Below are 27,500 nucleotides of genomic sequence, written 5' to 3'. Positions count from 1 at the left end.
TGTAAAGTGACTTTTTTTGTTAGAACTGATAATAGTTGACTCTACAGCTTTCCCCGGTGCAGTTACTCGAAAAGGTCTCTGTGTGTCGTGCTTGTGCGATATATTAGTTGGAAAGGGAATCACTGAAACCTGTGAAAACGATAGTTCTTAAAGCTACGACATTCAATTTTTGTTTTGACTATTATGTTCCACTGCTCTAATCTCAGTTTTCATGACCTTGATTTACAATTATTGTTCATACGGAAATTATCTCATAATTATTTATTATCGTTGACAAAAAAACAAAAACAAGGCAAATAAATAGTAACTAACAAATTCACGCTCTTACAAAGAAACTAAGAGCTTTGGAAAGGATGGAAACTTGACATGTCATTTTTTCAATCTGGGTATTACGATTTACGCGAGACAAGTCAAATTTACGCCCCAAAAACTGCAGGAGGCGATGATTTCTCTCCTGGGCATCAATGCTTTTACGTCATCTTTACGTAAACTTACTCGTGGATGCTGGTTGGTGATGAAACGTCATTAAGACCCATTCATTCCGCCCCTCTGACATGCACATCATAAATTTATCTGGCGATACAAACTATATTTTTACATCAATTTAGTGCTCATCCGATCGGACCAAATTGATTACCCCCCCTCCCCCCGGATTTAAATTCCTTCGGGGGCAATTATCTGTTTCCTGTTCCTAACTATTCTGCTCTTCTAGGTTTTTCTTGTACGATTTGTGAAAAACGTTTGCATCTCGTTGGTTTGGTTTATGGTTACTAATTTCGGTTCTTCTTCACTGGGAGGTAGATGATGGCTTTTTCAACTCGTAGCCCCTTTCTCTTTGATGCGAGCCGCTGAAGGTGACATTTACTGGAGAGAGCAGATAGTGATATTGGAAAGGCTTGTAGTCACGGAGACACCCAGTAGCACAATGGACAGCTGAGCTAACGTAGGGCGTGAAAGCAGACTTTGGAGGTGCAGGACCCAGCGCTTGGGAAGCCGGGAAAGGAAATGAAAATGGTGAACTGTTTTCTCCAAACTCGTGAGTCGGGACGAAAGATTGTGCTTGGTAATACTTGGTGTGAGCGATGCTTGTATGCTTTTCGATTCTACACAATTCCCGTGGAGCTCGTTTGCGAAAATCCCCCTTACTGAATCTTGCCATGTAAGCGGGATGAATAGCCCAGTAGCAACTCTTTCCGTTTGAGGAGATTTCTCCTTTCACAAAGCAATCGTGCAGAGAGAGATTATGGCGGACTGTGTTTTTCCAGCCAACTCTCGATAGTGTGAACTCTGGAAAAGATTTCTCAATGACTTGATAGATCTGTGACAGGGTCAGCCTCTTCTCTGGAGAACGTAATATCGCACTGGCGATGAGACCGACGTAGGTCATTGAAAATCTTTTTCCCTTCGATGGGCTTGGAGCAAAAGCAGGAGCCATTCTGAAACTGTATCCCTGAAAATTGTTTTTCCGCAAGTCTTGAAACGGCATCTGGATGCATGGACTTGTTGAATTATTCTTGTCAGTTGAGTCTTGTGCAGGAGGGGAAGTTCCTTTTGTCACCCTCGGGAATGGATCCCGAGAATATTTCAAAGCGGGTATGTTGTGGAAACGTTTGTAGTAAAAAGCAGGGTCCATGTTGAATGGCGTATTTGACTTTTGGATGACTGCACGGTTCAAAGGTATTTGAAGCTTGACTGCACCTCGCTGCTTTGATTAACACTGTTGGAATGAAATCTCTCTGCCACGTTTAGTACTTGGCCATGCCACTGTGCCGTGCACCATGGGAGACCTGGAAACGAACCAAATAAAAGCCAATTAGTTGAAGCGAACACTTGAAAGCTGTTGAATGGCTTACCTGCCATTCATTGTTAGCCCACTTCTTCGTAGCTGTCGCAACTGATCGACACGTTCTTAAAATTTATTCGTAGCTTGAAACCCCTCTTTCTCGATACTTTTGTTAGTTGTTTTAAACAACTCATGTCGAGTGTTTGTACAATGAAGTATGCGGTTACAGATTCTCATTTCCTCTGTAAAAATTCAGTTTATCTCAAAGCGTGATTGCGTGAGACAAGATGTGTTTGTACAACTAACCAAAGCAGTTTTCAGTCAATTTTTGCAAGCACCGTTGAAAGAGTGAAGGCGTGGCAGATTATTTATTAATTACAGCCTAATGATACCAGTTGGATCCTTTGACTTTGCGTGAAAAACAGGAAAAATTTTGTTTGCTTTTTTGAAGTTTGGAAAGAAGATATACTTTTCCGCTTCAGATTTTTTCATGTCGTTCTTTCTGGTCAATTAAGTTTGAAAAACACGAAGTTCAATTTTGAATGCACATTTATAGATTTGTCGCTTCGTAGACGTAACGGCTTAAAGTGTCCAATTAACTTGACAAAAGGTGCAAAAGAAAATCTTTCAACGCGACATGCAGGTAGGCCACAAGGCAGAGTTGTTACGTTTAGTTAACCCCGTGGGTTGAAGTTCTTCTTTCGCCTTAAAAATAACGCAGATACAGACGGAAATCTCACGGAAAGACGTTCATAGCGGCGTGGTAATTATTTTATTGCGCAAACAGAGCAGAGATGTGAAAACAGGTGGAGAGACCGCCAATTAGTGTGGCGATATCACATAGTGTTGAGGTCAATAACAGGGCATGTTAACTAGTGCATTCATTTATTATAATTTTTAGATGCAGGATTTGCGTTTTTTTTTGAAAACTCCTAATCGAAATTTTAAAATGGCCAGCTATACGGAACAAATAAATGCTTCTTTAATTTATAGTAAATGTTTAGAGAGATGAGGACTCGGAGAGGTCTAGCTGGAAAGAAACCTTGTGCTTGCCAATTGATACTTTTTGCTAAAAATTTCGGAATTTGCCCCTTAAACCTATTAGTTTGATAGTTAGCATGTTCATCTTGTCTGTTCGCATTGTTCGATCGATTTTATCAGACAGGGAAAATCAAGGGAATTAAAATGTCGTGAACTCGAGGTCTCCAGTTTTGGCGTGACGTGTAATGCGTGACATACCCTGTGTAACATATCTCAAGGGATGGACAGCTTGAAACAACAATGCCTTGACTCATGTATTTTGCGATGCCATCTCCGTCACTGATATTATGTTACCTTTCGTGGTCACTGCACCTGGCGCTGGAAAACAAAGGCATCACTTAAAGGAAAAAATAGAACTTTAAAAACTTTATTTTTTTTTTATGAAAAAAAGTGCCTTTACTTTCTCTTAGAGATCATTCTGGATGCAGCTCCTTTGATGTTTATTCTTCATGATTATTCCACAGGCGGCGGAAATGTGTGAAATAGCCTTTGAAATTCGGTAAAACTTTCAAGTTATTTCGTTTTTTCTTTGGCAAATATATGGAAAGGACAAAATAAAATGATATTTAGGGCGTACCGCTTGGCATTAAGTTTTGACTAATAGACCTTTTGCAACAAACGATCACATGGTACAAAATCTGCCATGCTGGAGGGCGAGCTCATTACTATTTCCCCACTGGGACATTAAAACAGAGAGACCTGAACCAGTCAAGCTTGACTTGCCTTTGAGCTTGCCCTCCAGCATGGCGGATTTTGTACCATGTGTGCCAGGCCTATTGTTTGGGAATTTTCCTGTGGGCAAACAATTCTCCCATTGATAACACTGCTAACAAGTCTTCTTGGACTAAAACCATCAGACATTTTTCAAAAACTTATTAGACTGAGAGGTGACTGGATGTAGAACAATTCAAATACTACAGCTATCCTTATCAGCTAACCGTAGACGGAAATAAAGTTCATACTATTTACACGATTGTGCAGACAAAAACAAAACACTCGGAAGAATAACACAAACATCCAATGTTTCTAGGAAAATTATTTAACATAAACGATATCGATGAAAGCAGATCGTTAATTTTTGAAAAATGTTCGTACATGAAACAAACTAAGTTATTTCAAACAAGTACTAGTCTAGTATATTACCAACAACTAGGAAAGATAGATGTACTCACACAATGCTGCGATCTGCTTTTAAAATTTCCTCTTATCTTCTCAGGCTAAACTATGGCTATTTATTTTTAAGTGTCAGATTGCCATTAACTCAAAACTTCTATATTTAGCCGGAGACAATGCCTTGTCATTTTTCTGCCCTCATTAAGTAAACTCAAATCGAGCACAATTTCCGAGGTAAACAAATTCAAGGACAAAAGATGCTTTTGCACTTGAGAGTTCAAATTTCTTTTTAATCGGAGTACACGAGCCAATACGGAAGTTAACCATGTTTTCTCATCAAAATGCAGTAATTATATCCCTTTGTTGAAAGGTCCAAGGTTATGGAGAACAAATTTAGGCCAATTTGCATGGATGTAGCCTCAATGGGCAACCTGTTGAACTAATCCCTTTATTGTTAGCTACTTTTCCACGCACATTGTCAACGCCGTCTTAAAACACCTTTCGACGTAATTTAGAACTCAACGAACTTTGTGCACATCTGAAGTTTCTTGCTTTCTTGATTCCAAATAAACGTTTATTTCGCTTTTCCTTACAAATTCGCGATAAAAAAATACACTGGTGTCTTTAAATGAAGTATATATCCATATAATTCAACTGGCAATATCATGATCCAGAAGAGAGTACTATTAAGGTAAATTTGCCAGCCAGGCATTGTCAAATCTACGCAGAATTTTTCTTAATTTTCTTGTTATGTGGCTTGTCGGTGTTTTCATCCTGATTGATGTGCATTCTTGTGCTCCAGTTTATTTTCTCTTCTCGACGGTTTCCACGTCGTTAGTGTCGTTTCCGCAACGTGTTAGGTCCCACGCTCTCCATTTGACAAAACTGACCGACCAGACTGGGCATTTGGAAGGACTTAGCTCTACAACGCCTTCAATCAACAGGCTTCAAGGATGATATATGTACTCCAGAAGAATGCAAGGGGTTATCATTCAAATATTCCTTCAAATTGTTGCATAATAACATCCTCTAGAAGAATAAAAATGGCTGTTAAAGACCTAACAGTTTTTAAAAATGATCTTTTAGTCTTTATCGAGTGAAGTTGAAACGTCCGTTATCGCGTAGCGAAACAAAACTACTTTTGATGTTACTCCCTAAATTTTGTGATTGTGAAAATTCAATTGCTTTTTTGGCAATTAATACGTAAATGTTTAGAGATTCGAAAGCTGCCTGACATCGATATCTTTGTCAAAACTGCCAACATTAACGCAAGGTTTTGTTTTGGCTACTGTGTTAGACTATCAAGCTGTGTATTTATTCACGATTCCTCTGAGCTGATAAATTTCTTCAACGACGGTAGTTTGCAATTTTGCAGTGACGATGATGGATTAAGAAACCAAACACATAATAAGTTTGGATATCGATCTCAGAATTTCATTTGAAATGTAAATGGAAAAAATGAATATGATTTTTTAGAGCATGTTAGATTAGTAAAGCAATTTAGCCCGTGGGGAGGCACTTTAGGAATTTCTGGGTGGGGCTGTGCCGCTGAGACCCTTGAACCCTTTGCCTATACCAGAGCTAGTTCAGCTGAATTTTGCTACCCTATACTAGAGTAAACTCCCACCGATTTCCGTCTAAATTCCGATTCTTGACAGTTAATAATATCCAGAGGTGTTTCATGATAGCTATTTATTGACACTGTTGAGGCTGAGTTACGTAAACTTAAACTTTGCCGATTTCATTTTTTTTATATTCTTGAGTGGGAATTTCTGGTTTCCTTAGTCTTGATAAAATCGTCAACCGACTGGTCAGTTTCGTGAAAAATGATGCTCTATTCTAGACCGAAAGGCTATGATTTATATACTCTCTCCGAGAGTAAACTGCTTGAAAACCATACCCTTCACAGCGGCACGTACCTATATAGTCCATATATGGCAGTACCCCCCCCCCCCCCGGGGCAATTTAGTTACTTTTGCCTTGTGTAACTGGCCCGTGTAGTTCAAAGCGGGTGATTTTATCTTGGCTTACGAAACTGCTTAGTGTGTGCATATTCACGGTTACGGACTTGTCTCATTAACTGTTGTTCTCCAGTATGGCAGTATCTTATTAACTACACTGAGTGGTGGTAAAGACAAAAAATTGAGTTATCAGAGGATAGTCAGAACGAAGCAATTTTTATGTGACGATTTTCATTTGCTCGTGTAGACGAGGAAAATAAGCCAATTTTTATGTGACAAATGTATTTGCTGAAAAGCTGGCGTGTTAGCTTTCATGTGACAAATAAAGTTGTCTAATACGAAAAATGTGGCAAATGCCTACCTCTTCGTAGGGACCTTAAGATCGAAGGAAGAGGACTGCAACAAGTACGAGTTTTCCAATCTCGTTCCCAATCTCGTTTCTAGAGTCCACGAAACCTTTGGTCAACGCCGATACACGGAGCTCTGGAATAATCATTTTACGGAACTCGCAGATTTTAGGAGTTCCTGTTTTACCGAAAAGTGTAACTGGGCGATCATTAGAACTCAAGCTAGGGTTTACAACAGCAGCGACAAATCTTCGTGTTTACAAGTTCAGTTGGACAGTTTTTGCGCCATATTCGCAAATTACAAGCTATGGTACACTTTATTTATTTAATCTCTATTTAACCACGGTACAATTCATCAGCAATATAAAAACCATATGTACAATTAAAAATTTAAAACCAAGTATAGATAAAACTATGTTAACTGCATTAACTACCTTGCGCAATATCACAAAATAAAAGCTGCTTTCCATGAATGCCGTTTCTAGAATAATGGCTTAGATAACCTCTTTAATCAGTCGTTTGAATTGATTGAGGGACTCTGCTTTCCTTAGTTCTAATGGCAAACTGTTCCACAAAACTGCGCCACTATAGCTAAAGCTGTTTTTGTCGTAGTTTGTGCGCGGTTGCGGAACATTTTCCTTATTCACAGTCTCTCACGGTCAACACTAATGGCCATCCGTCAAACTGACATTGGTACATTTCCTTACAATTACGCGACGCAATATCCAATCTCAATATGAGAAGCTTATCGCTGTAAAAAGAATGAAAACAGGCAGAATTAGAGCTTTAGTTCAACAAAAAATAGCGTTTCTAAGCAAAGCCGCTCTGATCTACAGTACTTAGGTCTAAAAGCCGCTTTGAAGACGGCTAGCTTTTACTTGTTTTACTGGGTACTACCATGTCATTACTCTAAAAAATTCAATTTTCTAGGAGCTTGTCTCGTTAGTCTAGAATATACAAGGAGAACCCATCGATCTGAGCTCAACTCTTTGGCTCGCCTAATGTGAATGTTCTCTGCACATTGAAATGTTTGTTTCTTTGAAGTAGATTTGAAGTCTGAAGTAGATTGTACTTCGTGTAAGTTAAATAAAAAGGGAAATGTCAGTTTGAGGGACGGCCATGAGTGTTTACCGTCTCTCACTCGGTAGTTAACGCATGAGCAGTTTGACAAATCAATTAGCCAATCAGCTCAGTTCTAGAAATTGGTTATTCCAGAGCTCCGTGTCTTGGCGCTGACGAAAAGACACGTGGGCACTGGGAACGAGATTGAAGGGCGACATTTTTCAAAGTACGCATGCTCTGAACGGAAAACTCGTTCTCGCAGTCATCCTCGACGTCGTCCTCGTCTTCCAATCTAAAAAGTCCCTGGTGAGTGCCATTGGAGAACAACCAGGTAACCTCACATAACGATTGCTCGCGTGGACGGGGCTTCAGTTTTGAGATGAGCTTTATAACCCTAACCAGTCAACCATCATTCAACTGTACTGTTGCTGATTCATAGAGACAGTTGGAAGCAATTGGGAGCGCAAATTTATGGGAAGCCAGTCAGTGAAGGTTAAACAGGATAGGTGTAATATGTGTTTTCCTTTTCTTGACAGGGTTACAAAACGAGTAGCGACATTTTGGACATGCTGTAGCTTGTTTAGAAGTTAGTTTGGGAGGCCATTGAGTAAAGAGAAGCAGTGATCCAGTTTTGAAGAAACGAACTGACATGAACAAGCAAGTAGTGGTCGATAACATGTACTTCCTTATCTTACTGATGTTGCGAAGATGGTAGAAGGAGGATTTACAAATTCTTGCGATGTAATCAGTAGAAAATTATAAAAGCTAAAAGCTATCTTATAACAATCCACTAAATATGTTCTGAGCTCGGAACTCTCAACTGTATTTGAATTGCTTTATCAAGTTTTGACTTTTTAGAAGTCGCACTCGGTCGCTTCTTCAAGCATGAAAGGAAAGCGTGTGGCGAGTGGTAATGAAGGGTTTGAGCCGGATACGCTACACATGCAAAATATTTATTGTTAGAAGAAGAAGAAGAATGAGGAGGAGGAGGAGGAGGACGGAAACAAGAAGAAGAAGAAGAAGGAAGGAAGAAGAGGGAAGAAAGAAGAGGGAAGAGGAAGAGGAAGAGAGGGGGAGGGAAGTGGGAATTGAGAAGTGGGAAGTGGAAACAAGAGCTTGGAAGAGGATAAGAGGTATCGGAGAGACAGATGTTTCAGTGCAGGTCATGTGGAGGAAACATAGCATGAATGCAGCATCTGCTGTCAGGATGCAAGAACTTGGCAGCGACGGAATATGGAATACAGAATAATAATAATAATAATGCCGTGATGAAATTGAGCGGCGTATCTTGTGCAGTTGTTCCAAGCTCTCCCACGTAGAGTATGAAAAGACGGCTGTGCATTTGCATTAAGATTACAAAATTGGTTTTAATGGCAAGTGGAACCAGCATATGTCAGGAGGTGTGGCGGAAAATGCGGAAGTTTCGCTGCTGTGGGATTTTCTGTTTGCCTTTGTACGTGGACTCCGCTTAATAAATGACAAGCGCGTTTTTGACAATCTGAAATGTGAATGAATTAATCAATTGTCCCATTGTCAAAAAGGCGTATCTTGGCATTCATTTCATGTCCTTCAGAAATGTAAGGAAACCTTTTAAATGGAATTTAATTCAATTGAGTAGCAATGAAGCTTTGATTTCCAGTTTTCAAGAATTTTCGCCTGGGTGAAAGGTGACATTGATACGAAAATTATATCAAGACACCGAGAGAGAAACATGATCTAACGATATTCAAGAGCCATAGAAACGCTCTCTCCCGGTTGGCAATGTTAACACGTTCTTCTCAGAATTGCCCAGCTGGCTTTGTCGCAACAAAATGAGATTTAAACGTTTCTTTTTGGCACGAAAACGATGCCTCTTGCTGTGGTCAGGACTTCTGTCATTCACAGTTCTTCTCCAATATGGCATTGTCGTATTAACTACAGACAACAAATTGAGCTTTCAGGGGAAACCCGGAAAAAGTGCGAAGCTTGGTAAGTTATATCCCGAACCATACACACAGCTGGAAACAATTGTGAGCAGACTTTAGAAAGTTCATTCACGCTTAATAAATCCAAATGGCGTAAAAGTACAACTTAAAAAGAAAGTCGAGAGGTGAGCCCATAATAAAAATGATCCAAGGCGACTAACATTAATTTTGGCTTGGGGCGTCTGAGGAAAACAACTCGTCCTACCGTGGACAACTTCTTTAGCATTAGAAGGCGAAAATTTGGTTTTGTGTTAATGAGGCCGGGTCTGGCCAGTAACATTCAGACAACCTTCATTCGCTCGTTCGGCCTCAAGTTCACCCGGTTTTCAACACTGTAACAATATAGAAGTAGATGGTTTGCAAGCACGATAACAATGATATGGTGTATAATTGCTATTGGACGAACCATAGGAGCTAACGAGAGATCTTTTGATTTTTGTCCACCAACATGGTGGCAATGACGTTACGTCATAAAAATATCGAAATTTGTCTCCTTTTGCCTTTGGAATAAATGGTGTTAACTATGAATACCGTGTTCTGGTTTAGTTTAGTGTTTCAGAAGTTATCGACAACGCAGAGCGTGAATCTTTGTATAAAATGAAAGTCTTCGTTTTTGCAAATTTATTGTGTTTTCTATTCGGCTCATAATTCTTTGCAAATACAGTCATACCGAGGTAGCTTGACTAAAGCGGATCGTACAAGGAAGGCTTACATTTTTGCAAACGTTGGCTGTGAAGCACTTATTTGAACAGAGTTTACTGATTAGAGTGTAATGTGAAGTGCTAGGTTACTTGAGGGTGTTTTAGCGGCAAATAAAGGAGGAAATTGTACAAGTGAAAAAGAGCTTTAATAAACCATCTTCTGTGTCTGGCCTAATTCTATTCTCATAGATGATTTCGATAAAACGTAGATTTAGATTTAATCGTAGAGCCTTTTAATTGTCTGAATATTGATAAAGCGGTAGTGGCCTACTGTTTCATAGTTTTACTTTGTGACCCGTGTTTTGATTTTATTATAGCAGATGACACGGTTATAGCAAAGTCAAAGACATGCGAGATACCGTCAAACTCAGCGTTCCCACTGTGTTCCTTGAAAGTCGAAGTAAGTAGCGTTAATGCTGAATTTTCAGTGTCACTTTAAAAACATTGTCAAATCAAGAGTCAATCACCCGAGAGTGAAAAATAAACAATAGAGCAAATCGGCTAACGCAATAGGCCTTCCTCACGATAGCCGCCATGTTGGTTTTCAAATTGTCATGCAAATTAATTTCGCCTTGTCGAAATATTGAAATAACATTGCTAAAAGTACATTTTAGAATTAAGAATTAAGAAGTAAGTACCTTTTACAGTAATTTTATATCTTTGATTGCCTTTGACATTTTGATTTTCTACTTCGTTATCTCCTCATTTCTCACTAACATCGAATTAACTTGTGTAATCATTCTATTTTACTACATAGGAGAGTAACATTCAATGAACGTGAAAAAAAAGATCATCTGTGTGGCTAAGATGTTCGTAATAACCTCTCGAACTTGTGTTGTTTGCCCCCTCAGAAGTGTGTAGCTAAGTTGCATGATAATAGCAAATCCAACATGGCGGCCATCGTGAATAAGGGCTATTTAAACTCTTTGGGAATAAAACGTTTTGTTACAGGTATTTCCATATCATTTAAATGTGACTGCTACGTTATAATGAAAAGATAAAGAATCTTAACCCCGGGAGATTTAAACTTGGTTCGAAAATGGACTTTTCTGACACTGATGGGGACAAACCTGCTGATTCTTAAGGCTCATTTACACTACAAAGAAAACCGGGGACGGATTCATTAAAAAGTGGTCTAGAACAATTTTTCTCTCCCGTTTACACAGGTGAAAGTTGGGTTGGGCTCATGAAAAAAATGGCCTTAAGGCTCCGTTATTAGCAAACCGTTTACACTGCCGATTTTCGCAATTAGGATTAGAGTTTTTCCCCATAAGGGAGTCCGGACTCTTTTTCTCTTTTTCCGGTTTTGGGGCCATAGCTGCCTATTGTCTCAAAATCAGAGAAATACGGGTCTACATCCGTTTTATGAATACCTGGGGCCCGTTTCTCGAAAGTCCCGAAACTTTACGGGCCATTTTCGGGTGTCACAATTCCCTCTGTATCTCAAGAAGGGAGGGATTTTAAGGCGTCAAACTTCACTCTCGTTTTGCATTTTGTTACCTTTTTAACATGTCAAAAGGTTGCCTTTCCAAAGCAAGTTGTTGCCAGTTTCACAAATGGCTTTTCAGGCCCGAAAAGGTTTCGGGACTTTCGAGAAGCGGGCCCCTGGAAAGGATAGTTCACACCGCAAAAATGTATGGTCCGTACCAACTTTTTGCTGGGTCCGGACCCAGTTTTTTTGTGTAGTGTAAATGTGGCTTTAGTCTTGGTTAATGGACTCTTGGTCAAATACTTATGGTTCTGAGTCCACCAACACGATCATTTAAAGTGAAATAGTTTATTAGGAGTGTACAGTCAGTCATCTGATGAAAACACGTGCTGGAAGAGTAATAGTAAACTGCACACTGAGATACTTGTCGCAATATACAAACCTGTATGAAAAACTTGAATAAGGTACCACACCAGATACGAAAAACTACCAAAAAGACACTCCTTATTTTTTTAGCCCAAAAAGGTGGAAATGTGTTCCCCATCTAAAGCAATGGAAGACTGACTGACTGGCGTAGAATGTTAAAAAATCCTCCGCGAAAAGCAAGATCACATGACAGAACCGGAGCTTCTATAACCTGCCATCATAATATTAATTTCTGACTAATTCGCTCCCAGGTCTCTCACTCGTCAGAAATTACATTTCATTTGAAGTCACTAATTAACTCCGTTCCGATAGACCATATTCGTATTCTCAGTATTGGACTGGAACTAGCTTGCAATGGAGGCTAATGCGGGGAATATATTAAAAAGTGTTTACATTTGAAAAGATTCCCTGGCATTAGCATCCATTGCAAGCTATAGTTCCAATCCAATACTGAGATTACGAATATGGTCTATTCGGAAGCAGTTTGTGACGTCAAAACAGCAATAGAGCCATTCCGGTCACTCCCCATTCCAGTCCTCGTTCCACAACGCGCAGTCATTGCCGGTTTGGCCATCCCATCTGAATCAAGAGAGCATTGATTCGATTGAAAACTGGTAAACATATGCTTTATTCTTTTCTACCATTACATGTCAAAAAAGGTGAGACCTTTCCTTAGAAAAGTACACAAGTTTGTGTTCACTTATGTACAAAATCGGCAATTAAATATTTTCCTTTCGTAGCCTAGTGGTTATCGCTCTGGCAAAGAGCTTCATTCAACAAAATGTACTTATGAAACTTGAAGCAAAATCGACAAGTCAATGTAAAATGTACAGTGGATTAATAGGAATCCAATCAATCAATAAATTAAAAGTTGGTTGGGAATTGAAACGAAAAGAAAAATAACAAGGTTACAGCTGAATCCTATGATAAAAAGGTCAAATCCGGATCTTATACTTAGCTTCTTTAGGGCAGAGACTGAAGTAACATTGCATCACTGAGTCCGATATTCATCATACTACGCTCTTGAACTCATCCGTATTTCTTCACGTGCTTCTCTTTCTTGCCTAAAAATCTTTTTCGTTATCTTAAAAACGGCCTCTCGAAGCTCTTTTATCCTCCAACAGAACAGAAACGGATTCAAGGCGGAATTAAGATACGCCATAGTTTCAGCTAGTATCCAAACCTTTGGTGGCTCCTGGGAGGCCGATAACATAATCATGTAAATTAGCACAGGAAAATAACCCAAAACTCTCAAAACGTGGAATATAAATATGTTTTTGGACTTTATCCTTGCCTTTGCCATGTTTCGGTCGCCTTCAGAGTGTATGCTTTCCACAGCTTGTTGAACAATGCTAATTTGAGACTGGTGTTGCCGGATGATTCGATAGATGTTCGCGTAGCAGAAGATAGAGATTAATATGCTAATAAGAAAAGCTACGGCCGCAATTAGAAAATAAACGGTGAACTTCCAGAAGCTAAGACCTGAAAGAAGACCAAATCCAACCCATACAGACCCCGCAATAAATATCGCTCGTTGAAAAGTCATCACTTCTGGGTATCGCATGTGGTAATGTAACATCAAGAAGCCATCTACGCTTACCAAGGCCATTGTGCAAATAGACACGCAGCCAACTAGTGTTGGAAATGTCTTTCTTGCATGTGATATTCCCGGTTGGCCGTGATGAAGGAGGTCGGCGAGAACCAAGGGCTGAACAACAAGTCCAATAATGAAATCTGAAGCAGCGAGGCTCGCCAGGAAAACGGTGGACGGTTCTCGTCGAAGTGATGGTGCCCTTCGTATGGCTGCTAAAACAAGCGCGTTGCTAATGATAGAGACAACAATCAACGGTGCATTTAAAACGCATGCAATCACAACGACAATTTTTTGGTCCATAGCGGTGCTTTTCCCTCAACTTTTTAGCTTTTCGAGTCGCACGTTCTTGACACACAGACCCTGACGACCATTAGTGGTTCATGACTTGAACAGCTTAACGTTTTTCGAATTAATGCATTTCCTGAGAAAGCAAATAAAATATTGTTAATTATCAGCAATGACAGGTGGTTCGCGTTCAGTGAAAGAAAACAAATTGAGGCCCGTCGACAAATCCAGTTTTTCCTTCTTGACTAAAAACTCTTGACGTGACAGGTTTTTTTTACTAAAAACGTAAATCATTCTTTTTAATTAGACGTTTATCAAGGTGATATTGTGAAAAATTTAATCCAGTATTTTGCGGTGAGTGACATCATGTGTCTTATCGTACTTGACATTTCCTCGTGTCAGTGTTTTTATCGATGAAATGGAGTAACACGTTAAATGAGATTAATTTTGACTTACTAAAAAGGCAACGATTCTATCACCGCAATTAATAATGTCGTAACAGGATGTTATGCAAAAACGAGCAACGTCAAGCCCTATCGTAAAGCACTTTCGCTCTTTTTGATATTGCGAAGATTTACAATCTAAGGTCGCAGTATTTCACAACTGCAACGGAACGGAAGGCTTTGAAGAAAGGTGATAGAGAATGAACAATACTCTATGTTCACGTTTTCTCTAAATCTTGTATTTAGTCGCTTACCGTTACGATGATCTCGAGAAAAGTATAGAAATTATGTGCAATAAAAAATAACTGACTGAGAGTTTCCTTCCCTTCCGAAACTATCCAGTGGAAGGAGCTTTACCATTTGGATTTCCTTTCGGTTTTGTTGACAAATAATAGACGCTTTGAATTAAAGGCTTTGACTACAAGATGGGCATAACATAAGGAATGCGATTCATTTTCTCATTTAAGTTCAAAACTGTTTGCACTTATCTAGATATAGGATAATTCGCCAATATTGTACACATGAAAAACATACTTTACTAAGATTAATCGTAAAGGACTATCGGTAGCGAAAATATTTATTTTAGGGGACGTTTTCGTTGGTGTAGCTATTGACGTGGATTTATGGACTTAAAAAGCGACGTTGACAAAAACGTCACCTCAAAATATACCTTTGCTCTATCATAAGTCTTTCGCAATTATTCTCATCTCGTTCACGTACGTGTCCTACAATGTGGGCAAAGTATCCTGAAAATAAATTGGTTCGAGTCGTAAATTACGGAGTCATCAGTATGCCTACGTTCTCGTCAAAACCAGAAAAATTGTCAGGACACGTTGTTTTGCAGACTAAAGGCCCGGAGTAAACGGTTTCTACATCTGTTCGATTTTGTTGGACGGTGTTGTTGATACTGGCTACCTAACCTCCAGGGTTACTAGTCCTTCGATGGAGATCCTACTTTCGGGAAGTGAGAACTGCTTCCACGGCTTCGTTGACAAGAAGACGAACCGTTTGATAATCTACATGTAAATGTCGACCGCATAAAATGTTGTTGTAGCCAGAGTCCTCTTTTCAGCTGCACTCTCCCTCGTTGTTCTATGTACTATGTCGCTACGCAGTTTATGCGCACTTTCGGTCTGCAAGCAGTCAACGTTCGCCAGCTGAGTGTCACGCTAGACGACGCATGACATTCACATTCTTAAAGTGCCTGCAGTTTTTCCTCGGGCAGTGGTATTCAATGAAGGCCGGTGCGGATTTGTCGAACCAAAACAAAGATGGCGAGTATGGCAAAAATTTTAATTTTTCCTTGTCGCGATGGTCTTAGAAATGTGATGTAAATTCGTTTCCGTTACGTGCGCATTAGCTCAGAAAATTGAGACCAAGGGCTGTTGGCTGTTTTACTAATTTTCCCGCAAATCCGTCATTAGAGTTGCATAATTTGACATTTAAAAATATTTCCAACTACAAATGAGTCGTCTGTAAAGAAATCAGAAATTTGGGAAAACTGATAAACGTCTATCAACGAATTATGAAAAATCCGTCTGTTTAAATTCTGTGATAACACCTCTTAAACGTTCTTTATTTCTAATATTTGAAGTAAGCAAATGCTGCAAAAAACGGAATGAATTTTGTATAAATGAGGAATAAGCATCTTTTAGGCCTTGTTTTATTCTACATGCGTTACCGTGGTAACAGCCTGCAGAGCACATTGACTGTGAAAAATATAATATTCGTGGTTGGACTTATCAGTGGCAAAGTTTGAGCTTCTAGGCAAGAACTGCATAAATATGGTAGAAATGGAAGTACAAGTGCTTTAGAACTGTCCAAACACCTTAAATCGTTTCACTCATTCCTGAACTGCTTATATGTCGCCATACTGAGACGTTCTCGTGAAGACTTCCCGACCGGAGGTCTGCAACGGTTGCTAGGAAGGGTATGGCCCACTCGCCATGAAAACATCCGCACTCTTTTATCCTAGCACGCATCATAACCACCTTGTTTGCGTCTTGAAACTCGTAAGCATGTATCACGTGATAGAACGGGCCACCATCTTTCTTAAAAGAGCATGCTATACACTCGGTGTGCCTCATGGAAGTGTCACTCCGTCTCTTCCATTACATTGCTTAATAAATTTTTCGATATCAAAACTTATTTTTGTTGAAGAGTGAAAACTGGAATTCGTGGAGTCTCATCTGTTTGCTTGCATAACATCTTCCTCATTTTCTTTGAGACCGCCGATCGGAGTTCCCGTAGTCGCCAACAATATAGCAGTGGATTTAGTGACGAGTTCATGAATACGAAGGTGTTGGTGATTGTCCAATACTCGGAGCTTACGCCAGGGTTGATAGTATAAATCAGCATTGAAGTGAACATTGGGAAATAACAAAATACCATGCATATAAAGTAAATAAAAGTATTGATAGCGCTTTTAATGGCCAGAGAAGTAGAAACCCTTTGAACGGAAACTTGTTGCGATTGGATGACAGAACGATGATGGCGAACGATTTGATAAATTCTGACATATGAAAAGCAGGAAACAATAAAGCAGATGAGAATAGCAATTGCCAGAACGGCCTGGCTTCCATGCCACAAGCTGAAGGCTGACAAAGCAATAGCGATGAACCAGAGCGAAAATGAAACGTATAACGCTCGTTTTTGTGTCATCATGTTCGGATATAGCAAGTGATAATGCAGAGTTAGGAAGCGATCTACACTCAGCGCCGTCATTAAGCATAAAGAAACACCACAACACACGCCGAATATCAAACGGGCAGTGATGGTCAAAATAGGACGCGATTTTGTAACGAGCCCATAGGCAATGTAAACCGGTTGCATGGCGAAACCAACCAGCAGATCTGAGACAGCGAGATTGCACAAGAAAACGTTAGACGCTGAATGAAGAGATGAGGACGCCACTATTGCGAACAGCACGAAGAAGTTGCCAGTTATGGATGGAAATATCATTAAACCATTAACGACGCAGTTTATCACGGTGAAAATATCCATTTGGTTTCCGACACTAGCATCAGAGTTTTCAGTCCGCCTGACACTGTCTGACTTTCTATTATCTCTTTTGCAGGCTCTCCTTGTTCCGTGTGAAATTTGAATCACTTACATAGTGTAAACACTTTCGAGTTGGTGTTGAACAGGTAGAAACAAATTCCGACCTTCACGAAGATCCTTTTTTTTTTTTTTTACATCATAAGCCGGACAAAATAAACTTCGATTATATTAAAAGTTAACGACACCTGTCGCAACTTGAAAATGTGAAACAACAAGGCGGGAGACGTGTTAGTGAAATGCTGAATAGAATATCGCGGACAGAATACCGAGTAATTACGGAGAGTGACAACTGGCCTAACTTTAATTTTAAAAGGAGGAAAATACGAGATCCCCGAATGGCCAAGGTTATAAATTACCTCCTTACCATTTAAATTAATTTGGTGAAATTATATATTCGCGGAGATACGAAATTTCTCTTTGAGTGTTGAAAAATATTTCACGAGTGAGCGCAGCGAACGAGTGAAATATTTCACATAAACATCAACCTCCAGAATGAAATAATAATTCGTTTCACGAAAGGCATCGAAAGGAGCCATTTTAATTTGTAACCATAGAAACAGTGATTTTTTCACTTGTGAAAATAACATGTTATCTTCGCGTGTGAAGATATCATGTTTTCGCGCGAAAGCTCACTTGGTATTTCATTGGTGTTTATATAAGAAAACGGCATATTTTACTGTCCACATGTTCATTCTCCGTCATCCACATGCCATGGTCATGGTCACTTTTTGTGTTTCCTTCATTTGTTTCCCGAAATCGGAGTTACACGAAAGAATCTCTACTGTCAATCGCCTGGTTTTGCTAAAGGTTAAGAGTTGATTTCTGTGTAAGCCATTAGTACCTGTTACAGCTTTCATATCGTCGTTGCCATCTGTCTCACAACGCGGTGTCAAAACTACCGTAGTACTACAGTGTAATAGCAACGAAGGATCCCCGAAATTTAGTTTGTATTTCCTTTTGAATTGGAGAGAGTCTTCACATTAACTAACTGGTAAAGGATTTCAATTTTTCAAAATTAGAAATTCAAATTATTTTCCTAAATTCGCGCAATTAATTGAGACCAAAACAAGACATACTCTTCAGGACACCATGTACTACCTTCAGGGGTGTCTTCAGTGAAACGGATGTAGCACCTTCTGATTACCCTTGTATTAATTGTGGCTACTGGAATATTCATTTATTACTTTGTTCGAAGAACAGAGTATAGTTTTTGCCTCCGTTTTTGGACTTAAGACTTTTTTTAATATTAGTTTTCGGGTCGCGCTCTGGCTGCGCATGCGTAAGATTTCTCTGTCTCGTAGAACGCAGTTCAAGTGGGATTCGAACGCGGTATCTCTTCCTTCAGAGGTAGTATTGTTAAGAAAAAAGGTATTAAATAATTTTTAAATATCATCGTAGAGACTTGCAAAGCATCTGTTTTCTGGTTTTGATTGGAATCAGTGCCGTTAACAACAGTTTTAAATGTAAACAAATATCCACGATCGCACTTAACCCTATCATTGGGTCACGGAATGTGGACTGTGGACTTCGGACTACGGAAATTAAACTGGATATTTACCAAGATATTGTAACATAATAAAACCCACTAAAATACTGTGAACTTAAAGGAAGTCGGCTAAAAATCCTTCGAATAGAGTGTAGGCTACCCGTAGCCATTCACGTTACCAGAGCCTCGGATCGACCCAAGGCTCAGGGAATCTCTGAGAAGGAAAATATGCGCTGTAGGGTTCTTATAGCCAAAAATTGACTATTTGAACCTTACGGCGCCTGCTCAATTCTCGTGCTAACATGAATGCACCAATTAGAGACGCTTTTGATTGTTCTTCACGAAAACCAATGAGGAGACACTTTGTTTCAGGGTTCCCCAGAGCTCTTCCCTCCCTCGGTCAAGAGAAGAGCTCTGGGGTCGAGATTGACCCGTAGCCTCTTGTTATTGAAGAAAATGCTTTGTTTTTCTTGTCAGAGCACTATCGAGAGCGCTAACTACATACTTTGAGCAACCGCGTGGAAAAGGCACTCATGGAAAAAAAATATTTCGAATTGTAAAATTCTCTAAAACTGGTTTGTTTGAAATAGGTTTATCTACCTACTGTCAAAATTTGATTGCAATGAAGCAAAGTGCCTTTGAGTTGTAATCTTTACTTTGTTAACTTTCAAGGCAAAAATCCCACTCAACACCTTTCCCCACAATTAGCCAATCAGAGAACGCCACTTTTTTCCGGTTACAGCTGTCGATCTCTCGCAAGTTCTAGTGTTCCTCCAGTGACTAATATTCTTCGGATTTTTGACGCATGTTTCGGAGTGGATCGGCCTTCATCCTCAACAGAAATAGGACGCGCACATCGATCTCATCAAACACAACAGCGGCAGAGAAAAAATGGAAGCGGACCAACGCAAAAGCTAAAGAGAAGCGCAATGTAGGATGTGCGTAAAAACCATCGCAAACAGATGGTGACGGCGATATCAGAATGCGGGCTGGTTATGTGAATCGTTTACATAGTACGTGTATTTTCCTTTTAGTCTTCTTACATTGTTGTAAGAAGACTATATAGCCCTTGGTCTTATTTCTTTTTTGCTACCAGTGTGTTTGTTCTCGTTCAGTGGAAGTGCACTGAGGATTCCCATGATTTTTCTTCAGATGCTACGATAATTAGAATAATTTATTCGCCGATACGCTTCGTCAGAGGTGTCTGAAGGCCAGTTCTAATAATATGATTATTTGTCGTAATTCCCCCACCTTCCCTGCGTGATCCTTCCGCTCTCTTCTCGTTTTCCTATTGCTAGCGCCAGACCTCGGATATTCACGTGGCTTGTGGGTCTTCATTGCTTAATTAATACTTCCTGAAAATACGATTTAATGCCACAAAAAGTAAAATATACACCCTTTTAATAAGTCTAATATATGCCGTTTTCCGCTAATGACGTCGAACTCGTGCTTTCAAATTTTATTCAGAAATGTACAAATGCTTAAAACAACAAAAGAAATCGGAAAAGGTTTTAGGCCTTTGTACATTTCTGAATAAAATTTGAAAGCACGAGTTCGACGTCATTAGCGGAAAACGGCATATATTAGACTTATTAAAAGGGTGTATAATGCTGTTATATACAAAAAACCTCAAACGTTTGCGAGCGAAGACAATTATTTGATGTTTCCCGCGAAAATCGCTCCGATAGTCTACATATGCTGTCAATCAAAATGAACTTCTACTTCCAGCGAAAAAGTATTTACCAATATCTCCATCTTTTTACATGTTTTTTTTTTGCGATTGACGGGTGTGACCTTAACTTTTAGTCGAAATCCAAAAAAAAGTTCGGAAAATTTTCTCCCTTGAATTAAAGTACCTCTGTATACATAGAGGATATTACAACGGTGGCGAGAAGATATGAATTTTATGTTCGAGTGGCAAGAACAATATCTCACGAGTGAGCGAAGCGAACGAGTGAGATATTGTTCTTGCCACGAGAACATAAAATTCATATCTTCGAGCCAACGTGTAATGTTCTTTTTATTATATGGAGATTAAATGTTGAATATTTCCGATTTTATTGTGTTCGAAAGTAGTCAAGTTTTACAAATACAGCTGGGCTTTATAAAAAAAGGGGGGAATCGTGACGTCATTGAAAGATACGACACTCACAAAGGTGACATACGGAAAATACGCCACTCGGGTCCCGGATGAAGTGGCGTATGGAATCTACGAGTGGTTTAGTTCCCAGTAAAACATTCTCCTCCATATAATAATACCACTTATCTTTCCCTTGACAAATGCGAATATCAACTGTAGTCAAATCAAATTATTCCATTTTTTGGCTGTAATTTCAAGAACTTCAAGTTTCGTACCCCAATGTGACATTTGGGGTAGTTCTACTTATTGTGCTTTTACCGTTTTTCGTTTTCCCACAACAAGTTTACATTCTGAAACTTATTCGTCTGTATGACAAATCGTACTGTATATTCTGTATATTCGTGTACTGTTCCAAGGAATTTTGTGACAGACTGTAGAATTTTTATATACAGCCGCTGTTGCTTGCTTTGATCTGTGCATCCTACGTGAACGTCTAATTGGCGTCTTGTATTGCAATACATTTCCTCACCCTGCTCTGAAAAGCAACCGGGATGGGCAACCTCTTGGTTTTAAAGAGGATATGAGCATGTTGAATTATTTGTTGTGTCCCTCCTAGCAATATTTAGCCCTCGCTACGCCTGAGCAGAAAAGATGCTTATGTGTCCGCAAATAGAGAATACACGCTGCATAGGTCATGTTATTGACCTCTTATCCATAAACCCTGTGGGACATTAAAAATCCACACACTGCTTGCAAAGAACATTGAACTGACTGACTCTGATATGGTAATCTGTTCCCTGTAGTATATCATTCTTCTTTGTGTTAATACTTGAAGATATTAACTCTTAAAAGTAATTTTAAGGTGGCTCAGACCGACCGGCATTTACTATTTAAAGATTCTGTCTTTAATGAATATTTTAGAGAATTCTAAATGTTGAAGATGCAATATTTATAAGATCTAATGAGGTATAGCATGTGAAAGTGGCTAGCATACATTTGATGATGGTATACGTTTGATGTATAGCTGATTGTTTGGTTGACTTCCTTTTGCAGACCTTTCATGATTCTTGGAATCGCAAATGTCATAAAGAAAAACACGGCGTTGATCCTTATAATATTTGCTCTGTTCTTGAGTACCTCAGCGAGGTAAAGTGTGCATCGTTGACTTTGTCAAATAAATAATAATAATAAATAATAATAGTAATAATAATAGTAATAATAATAAACCCTTTCATTCCCAAGATCAAAACGTTCATTCTCCTGACTAGTACCATACATTTCTTTGTTGGGTAGTCATGACAATTTGGTGTTATATCAAGAGATCACACCACTTCAGGTCACAATTATCGTCATTCTCAATACCTGTTTGACTGACGTTTCATTGAAATTGTGAGGAGAATTTACATGCTGATCACTCCTGGAAGTTGAAGGGTGTATCAAGTGTATTTTGCGTTGAGGCACCAATAGGCCATTTCCGAGTTCATGACTGCCTCCTCTTCAAAGCGAGTCTAAGAGCGATGTTTTTATGGTGATTATTAGCTCTGCTTTACATATGAATGAAAGCAAATTTTCGTAACAAAAACTTCGCACTCAGACTCGCTTTGAGGAGGAGGCAGACACGAACTCGGAAATGACCTATAGGGAACACTGTACAGTAATCAACTCAAATCAAATGGTAGGTTGCTTTTTGAGGAGAAGGGAAAACCGGAGCAGTACCCGGAGAAAAACCTCTCGGTGCAGAGTAGAGAACCAACAAACTCAACCCACATATGACGCCGAGTATGGGCATCGAACCCAGGCCACATTGGTGGGAGGCGAGTGCTCTCAGCACTTCGCCAACCCTGCTCCCTGTTAAAGTAAACTGGGTACTCAATACCGGGATCACTCGGTTTTGTCCAGAAACATGTAAGTAATTATTTTTATTACAGCGGTTTTCAATTGAGTGTCGAAAGTAATTAGCAGATTGCTTTGGTTTTGCATTACTTCACTCAGTGATTGGTTCAAAGTTGTCGCGCCACTTTTTCAACCAATTAGAAGTGAAACCAAAGCCAATCGTGGCTCGCGCGTTTACATTTTCCCGCGCTTTGTGTCGGCTACTTTTAATTGCTTTGAGTTTTGATTGCAAATGCAAACCCAAGCGCAGACGCAAGAAATGGAGAATTTTTCCATTTTCTTGCGTTTGCAGGTGTGAACCGGGGCAACGCAAACGCACGGTAAAAAAACATACAGGTTCATTCTCGTCCACCATCTTCGAAAAAGGACTTGAACTGCGCCTGCGTGTCTTACTTCTCTTGATTTTGCGTTGGACCTGTGAACTTCGTTTGCGTTACATTTGCATTTTTCGTTTTCATTTTTGCGTCGTACGTGTGAACCAGGCTTTATTGTAATCGTCGTACATTTAAAGTGGCACTATGATCTAAAAATCAAATCTTTTTTTTTTCCTTTGGATTTTAAAACTATGTGAACTAAACACTGATTCACCCAAGTTTTAAGCCTTAATTTCAAAAAGAGACTTGCTTATTTTAACTGTAATTTTCCAATTTAGTGCTCCGCCATTACTAACCTTAAAATCTTGAGGGAGCTGGATCGAGGAGAAAATGACGTCAAACACTCGCTAGTTAAAGAATGCAATGCGTTTGTACGCGGCTGAATTAAAATGCAGCACGGTAGTTTCGGGCTTTCAGATTTTTAAGCTTGTGTTTTGCACACATAATAAACTGCGTTTACACGCTGAAATTTTAAGCTGTTGACTAAATGACGTCACTTTTCCCTAGATCCAACCCTCTGAGGTCCAGTCGGTCAGTTGTGAACGTGAGTAATGGCGGCCCGTGAAATCCAAAACTTACAGTCAATGTAAACAGACTTTGGATAAAGATCAAAGCTCAAAATTTTTCCAGGCAGGTGTTAAGCAAACACACTTTCAAAATCTGAAAAAGAAAAGCAAGTGATTTTTTTATCATAGTACCACTTTAATAGGGATGTTAAGATCTACGACAGCGACGTCAACGAAAATGTCACCTCACAATAACTTTGCATTGTTGTTCGCGTTCTACGATGCAGGCAAACTGTCCTAAAAGTAAATTGGTACGAGCGGTTTCTGTGTAAAAATAGGGAAAGAAAGATTCTTATTTGTATGCTCACGTTGTTGTCAAAACGACAACGACGAATTTGGTTAGAGCACTTGCTTCTACCAACGTAGCTCGGATTCAATTCCCAGACTCGGCGTCGTATGTGGATTGAGTTTGCTGGTTCTCTACTCTGCTCCGAGAGGTTTTTCTCAGGGTACTCCGGTTTTCCTCTTTACTCAAAAACCAGCATTTGATTTGATTTGCGTTGATTTGTTAACTTCACTTTAAAGTGTCTCCAATTAGTGCTCCAGCGCTAGAAGGTAAGACACTTAAAAAAAGTTCATTTCCTTTCCTTTCTCGAGTTTTGGAGCTGCATTTAGAAATGTAGGAGAGCAAGTACCAGCCAAGAGGGAGCTGCGCGAAGTGTCGAAGTGTAATCATTTCACGTGGAACATTATAAAAATAATGCTCTGTGTTCTGAAAGTCAACATTTATGGTATTGTTTCGACTTTCTAGGTTGAGGCTTGGTGCCCTGTGTTGCCATGGAGAGTGGATAACGACCCCTTTAAACCTGTAAACAGAACAGAGGTTTGTTGTGTCAATTACCAACGTACTTTTTTTTGTTGTCTGTTCTGAATCAATCATGCCATACTTTAAATTTGACATGTGTTGACAATGTTTCCAAGATGGCGACTTTGAACTTATTTTGAAGATTTTCTTTTTCTGACAGCTTAGTCAAATTTGATGCAAATTAATTAAGGCTTTAAAGTTCGTTCCTTCCATTTATGAACTTGGCTGTTAAAGATATGGCTGGCCCCAAAGATATTTTTTTCGAGTGCTGCTTTATTTTTATTTTTCACAAAAAAGGAATTCATTTCTTTTTTTATTTCATTTCTTTTGTTAGAGTTTTCAACGATTGAATAATGTCACTTTTATAAGGGAAACCTTTCGCTGGTCTGTTGGTATTCAAGTCCGCATATGTTGCGGAAGTATGAATGTTGTATGGAGAAAACTATTGATTTCTGAGTTCCACTGAAGGTGACCCAAAGACCACCCGTTAAAGGCTGGTTTTCACTAGCGACGGAGTCGGAGTCCGAGTCGTAGTCGGAGTCGTAAGAGCGCTTATGACCTAGTGAAAATCAAAGATCGGATTCGTAAGGGGAGTCATAAGCTCGACGGAATCGGAGTCGGAAGAATCAGAACGTTCCCATTTTCTTCCGACTCCGCTTATGACTCCGTCGCTTATGATCCAGTGAAAACTAAGTTGTCGGAGTCGGAAGCAGAAGCGGAAGAACCAACCAATCACAATGCTTGGAATCGAGCATTGTGATTGGTTTATTCTTCCGCTTGTGTTTCCGACTCCGACAACGCAGTTTTCACTGGATCATAAGCGACGGAGTCATAAGCGGAATTGGTGTTCTGCTTCCGACTCCGACAGTTTGATTTTCACTAGATCGTTTCGCTCTGCGCTTCTGATTACGACTCCGACTCCGTCGCTAGTGAAAACCAGCCTTAAGTAACGTTTAAATGGAAATCGGCCAGAGTGTCGGCCACACAAAGCCCCTTGTTTGCTCCTTGTTTTGTCATTAAGGCGTGGAATAAAAACAAAGTATGTGTCTTTGAAAGTAAACGAAGGAAATTGGCCAGAGTATAGGCTTCCTGAAGCTTGTTGTTCTTTTCTTTTTTCATCAACGACGTGGAATAAAACTACGGGGTGAATCTGTTGTTTCTTGATATTAATAACATTAAACGAAAGTGACCTGTTGAATAGACCATTTTACAGTTGTGTGGTTAGTTACCTGGCCTATGAATGAAAGTGAGGCTGGGTTTGACCTTTCTTTGATAGAAACCTCGCTGCTTTTCTAATGTAAAATTCAAACTAATTAGCATGAAAACAACCTCGTTAGCATAAGAAAAGGAGGGAGGTCTGTATCACAATAAGGTCAACTTCTGCCTCACTTTCATTCAGAGGCCAGGTAACTAAGCAAGTTACTGTAAAAAGGTCTATTTCCGTGTTTCAACTTTCGTGTGATTGTAAAATTTGGAAATGGAAAACGGCCAGAGGATGGGCCACCTCTTTCTTTTTGTTTTGTTTTATTTTTGTCGTTGTTGGTTTTTTCACAAGAGTGGAATGAAACTAAATAACTGAATTTTGTTTTAGGCAGTAATCCGCACTGACGTGTCCGAATTACTGGCAAAGCTTCACGATGATCGCTATGCGTGGAATGCGTGGATGAGATTAAGGATAAGCGAAAAATGGCCGCAATGGAGAGAGGCCGTTGACGAACTTGTTGCTGAACAGAATTTGTTTAACAGAAAGAAGAAAAAGGTAGTGTGTATTGCCATGTCTTGCATGATTATCGTAACAAGAAGAGTTTTTCCCCTCCATACCATTATTGAATATGTTAAAGCAGGGTCCCAAAGGGGGGGTCCCTGGAGCCCTGGATTTTTTTGCTGTGGAGCCCGGAGCCCGATCATTTCTCCGGTGTTTAGAGTACAGTCTACTAGTCAACAGTGGAGCCCGGAGCCTTAAAGTAGCTGCTATGGAGCCCCGATTTTTTGACCTTGTAGGCCTGGAGCCCCGCTGTTTTAGGCCCAGAGCCGTGGAGCCCTTAATCCCTTTGGGACCCTGTCAAAGGGACCCTTCACTCCTACTACAGAAGAAGTTTAAACTGCAGGGAATAATTTTTTGCAAGCAAATTTTCTCGATTTTGTTTTTCAAGAACGGTGTTTGTTTAAGGACAAGTGAAGTTTAGAATCGCTTATTTTCACTTGCAAATGTCCCGGGCTGGGCCTCGCCATCTTGGATAATTGTGACATGTTACAATTGCCTATAGGGAAGATATATGTTTCCAAACATTTCTTTTGTTATTCAAATGTGCCAACTACAGAAACAAAAGATCCTTTGTTTTGACAGCCAGTGAGGCTGTGGTTGGCACATTAATGACGATAGGTGACGTCAACGATATCTGCGCTCAGTATTGTTCTGACATAAATAGCTGTAGCTATAATAACAATATCGGCAACCGTAACCCGTCACAATTAAACAAGATAGCGGCGCCCGCGCCGGAAAATTTGAAAACAAATAGTTATATTTCTCGTTTATAAACATTGACGTCACATTACTTTTGATATTCAAATTTGCCAACCACGGAACAAAAGAAATCATTGTTTCAACAGCCAATTAGGTTCTGGTTGGCATATTAATAGCAATGGGTGACGTAACAACAAATATTGCTTTTTCGCGATTTGAAACTTATTTCGGATGCAAGCGCTATTTTTGAAACTTTTAAAGACAAATTTAAGAGATTGATTCCGGTGATTTGCCTCTTTTAGCAAAATAAAAAATAAAATAAGAAGACAGAGAGTTGGTAATATTGTCGAGGGTGTGTGAGTATCACAAAATTCCCTTAACGAAGCGCGACAGCACTACATTCTGTAATGGTGCCTCGATGTGATGTGATGCGGACGTTTTAGGGAACATTCTTCCAATTCTTTCTTTTTCTTTTTTTTTTTTTTCTCAAAAATATCCCAAGAGCTTGACTGGGTTCGAATCCCATCCTCGTTCCCAGTCTTAGAATACCAGGACCACATACCGCGCGATGGACACAGATTTAATAAAACGAGATGCTTCCGTGAAGCATACACTGGGTTGCC

General features: G+C 39.6%; 3 protein-coding genes across 8 annotated transcripts in view; 1 reads left to right on the top strand and 2 right to left on the bottom strand.

Moving 5' to 3' along the window:
- Positions 1-4,072, bottom strand: part of LOC138049431 (forkhead box protein I1-like) — a 4,152-nt gene extending 80 nt beyond the window's left edge. Inside the window, exons 1-3 of the mRNA XM_068895699.1 lie at positions 3,997-4,072; positions 3,023-3,142; positions 1-1,787 (exon numbers count right to left, since the gene is read on the bottom strand). The exon at positions 1-1,787 is cut by the window's left edge and continues 80 nt beyond it. Coding sequence (XP_068751800.1) covers positions 788-1,633 — 846 coding nt within the window. The 5' untranslated portion in view covers positions 1,634-1,787; positions 3,023-3,142; positions 3,997-4,072 and the 3' untranslated portion in view covers positions 1-787. The remainder of the gene's footprint in view (positions 1,788-3,022; positions 3,143-3,996) is intronic.
- Positions 1-27,500, top strand: part of LOC138049428 (alpha-1,6-mannosylglycoprotein 6-beta-N-acetylglucosaminyltransferase A-like) — a 52,058-nt gene that overhangs the window by 1,407 nt on the left and 23,151 nt on the right. For 2 of the 5 annotated variants that reach the window (XR_011132383.1, XM_068895692.1), the window contains exons 1-5: positions 7,651-9,275; positions 10,290-10,372; positions 21,829-21,921; positions 24,360-24,431; positions 26,005-26,172. Coding sequence is in view for 4 of the 5 variants with exons in the window: in XM_068895692.1 (XP_068751793.1) it covers positions 9,119-9,275; positions 10,290-10,372; positions 21,829-21,921; positions 24,360-24,431; positions 26,005-26,172 (573 nt within the window). In the remaining variant the exon portion in view is untranslated. Of the gene's footprint in view, positions 1-2,238; positions 2,427-7,650; positions 9,276-10,289; positions 10,373-21,828; positions 21,922-24,359; positions 24,432-26,004; positions 26,173-27,500 lie in introns of those variants that run through there. The other 3 variants (XM_068895693.1, XM_068895694.1, XM_068895695.1) reach the window with 3 other exon arrangements.
- On the bottom strand, positions 12,435-18,453 carry LOC138049430 (melanocyte-stimulating hormone receptor-like). 2 transcript variants are annotated; one of them, XR_011132384.1, is made up of 2 exons: positions 14,820-18,453; positions 12,435-13,842 (listed from the first exon to the last, which is right to left on the bottom strand). XR_011132384.1 is itself a non-coding variant. In XM_068895698.1 (2 exons), the coding sequence occupies exon 1, from the start codon at positions 17,150-17,152 to the stop codon at positions 16,295-16,297; it is 858 nt and encodes a 285-aa protein (XP_068751799.1). In that variant the 5' UTR covers positions 17,153-18,453; the 3' UTR covers positions 12,435-13,842; positions 15,070-16,294. The 2 variants fall into 2 exon arrangements, 1 of the variants encoding a protein (XP_068751799.1); XM_068895698.1 differs by having other exon boundaries at positions 15,070-18,453.

Source organism: Montipora capricornis, chromosome 5, assembly GCF_036669925.1.
Source record: "Montipora capricornis isolate CH-2021 chromosome 5, ASM3666992v2, whole genome shotgun sequence".
Lineage (NCBI taxonomy): Eukaryota > Metazoa > Cnidaria > Anthozoa > Scleractinia > Acroporidae > Montipora > Montipora capricornis.
This window is presented reverse-complemented; position numbering and strand designations above follow the sequence as displayed.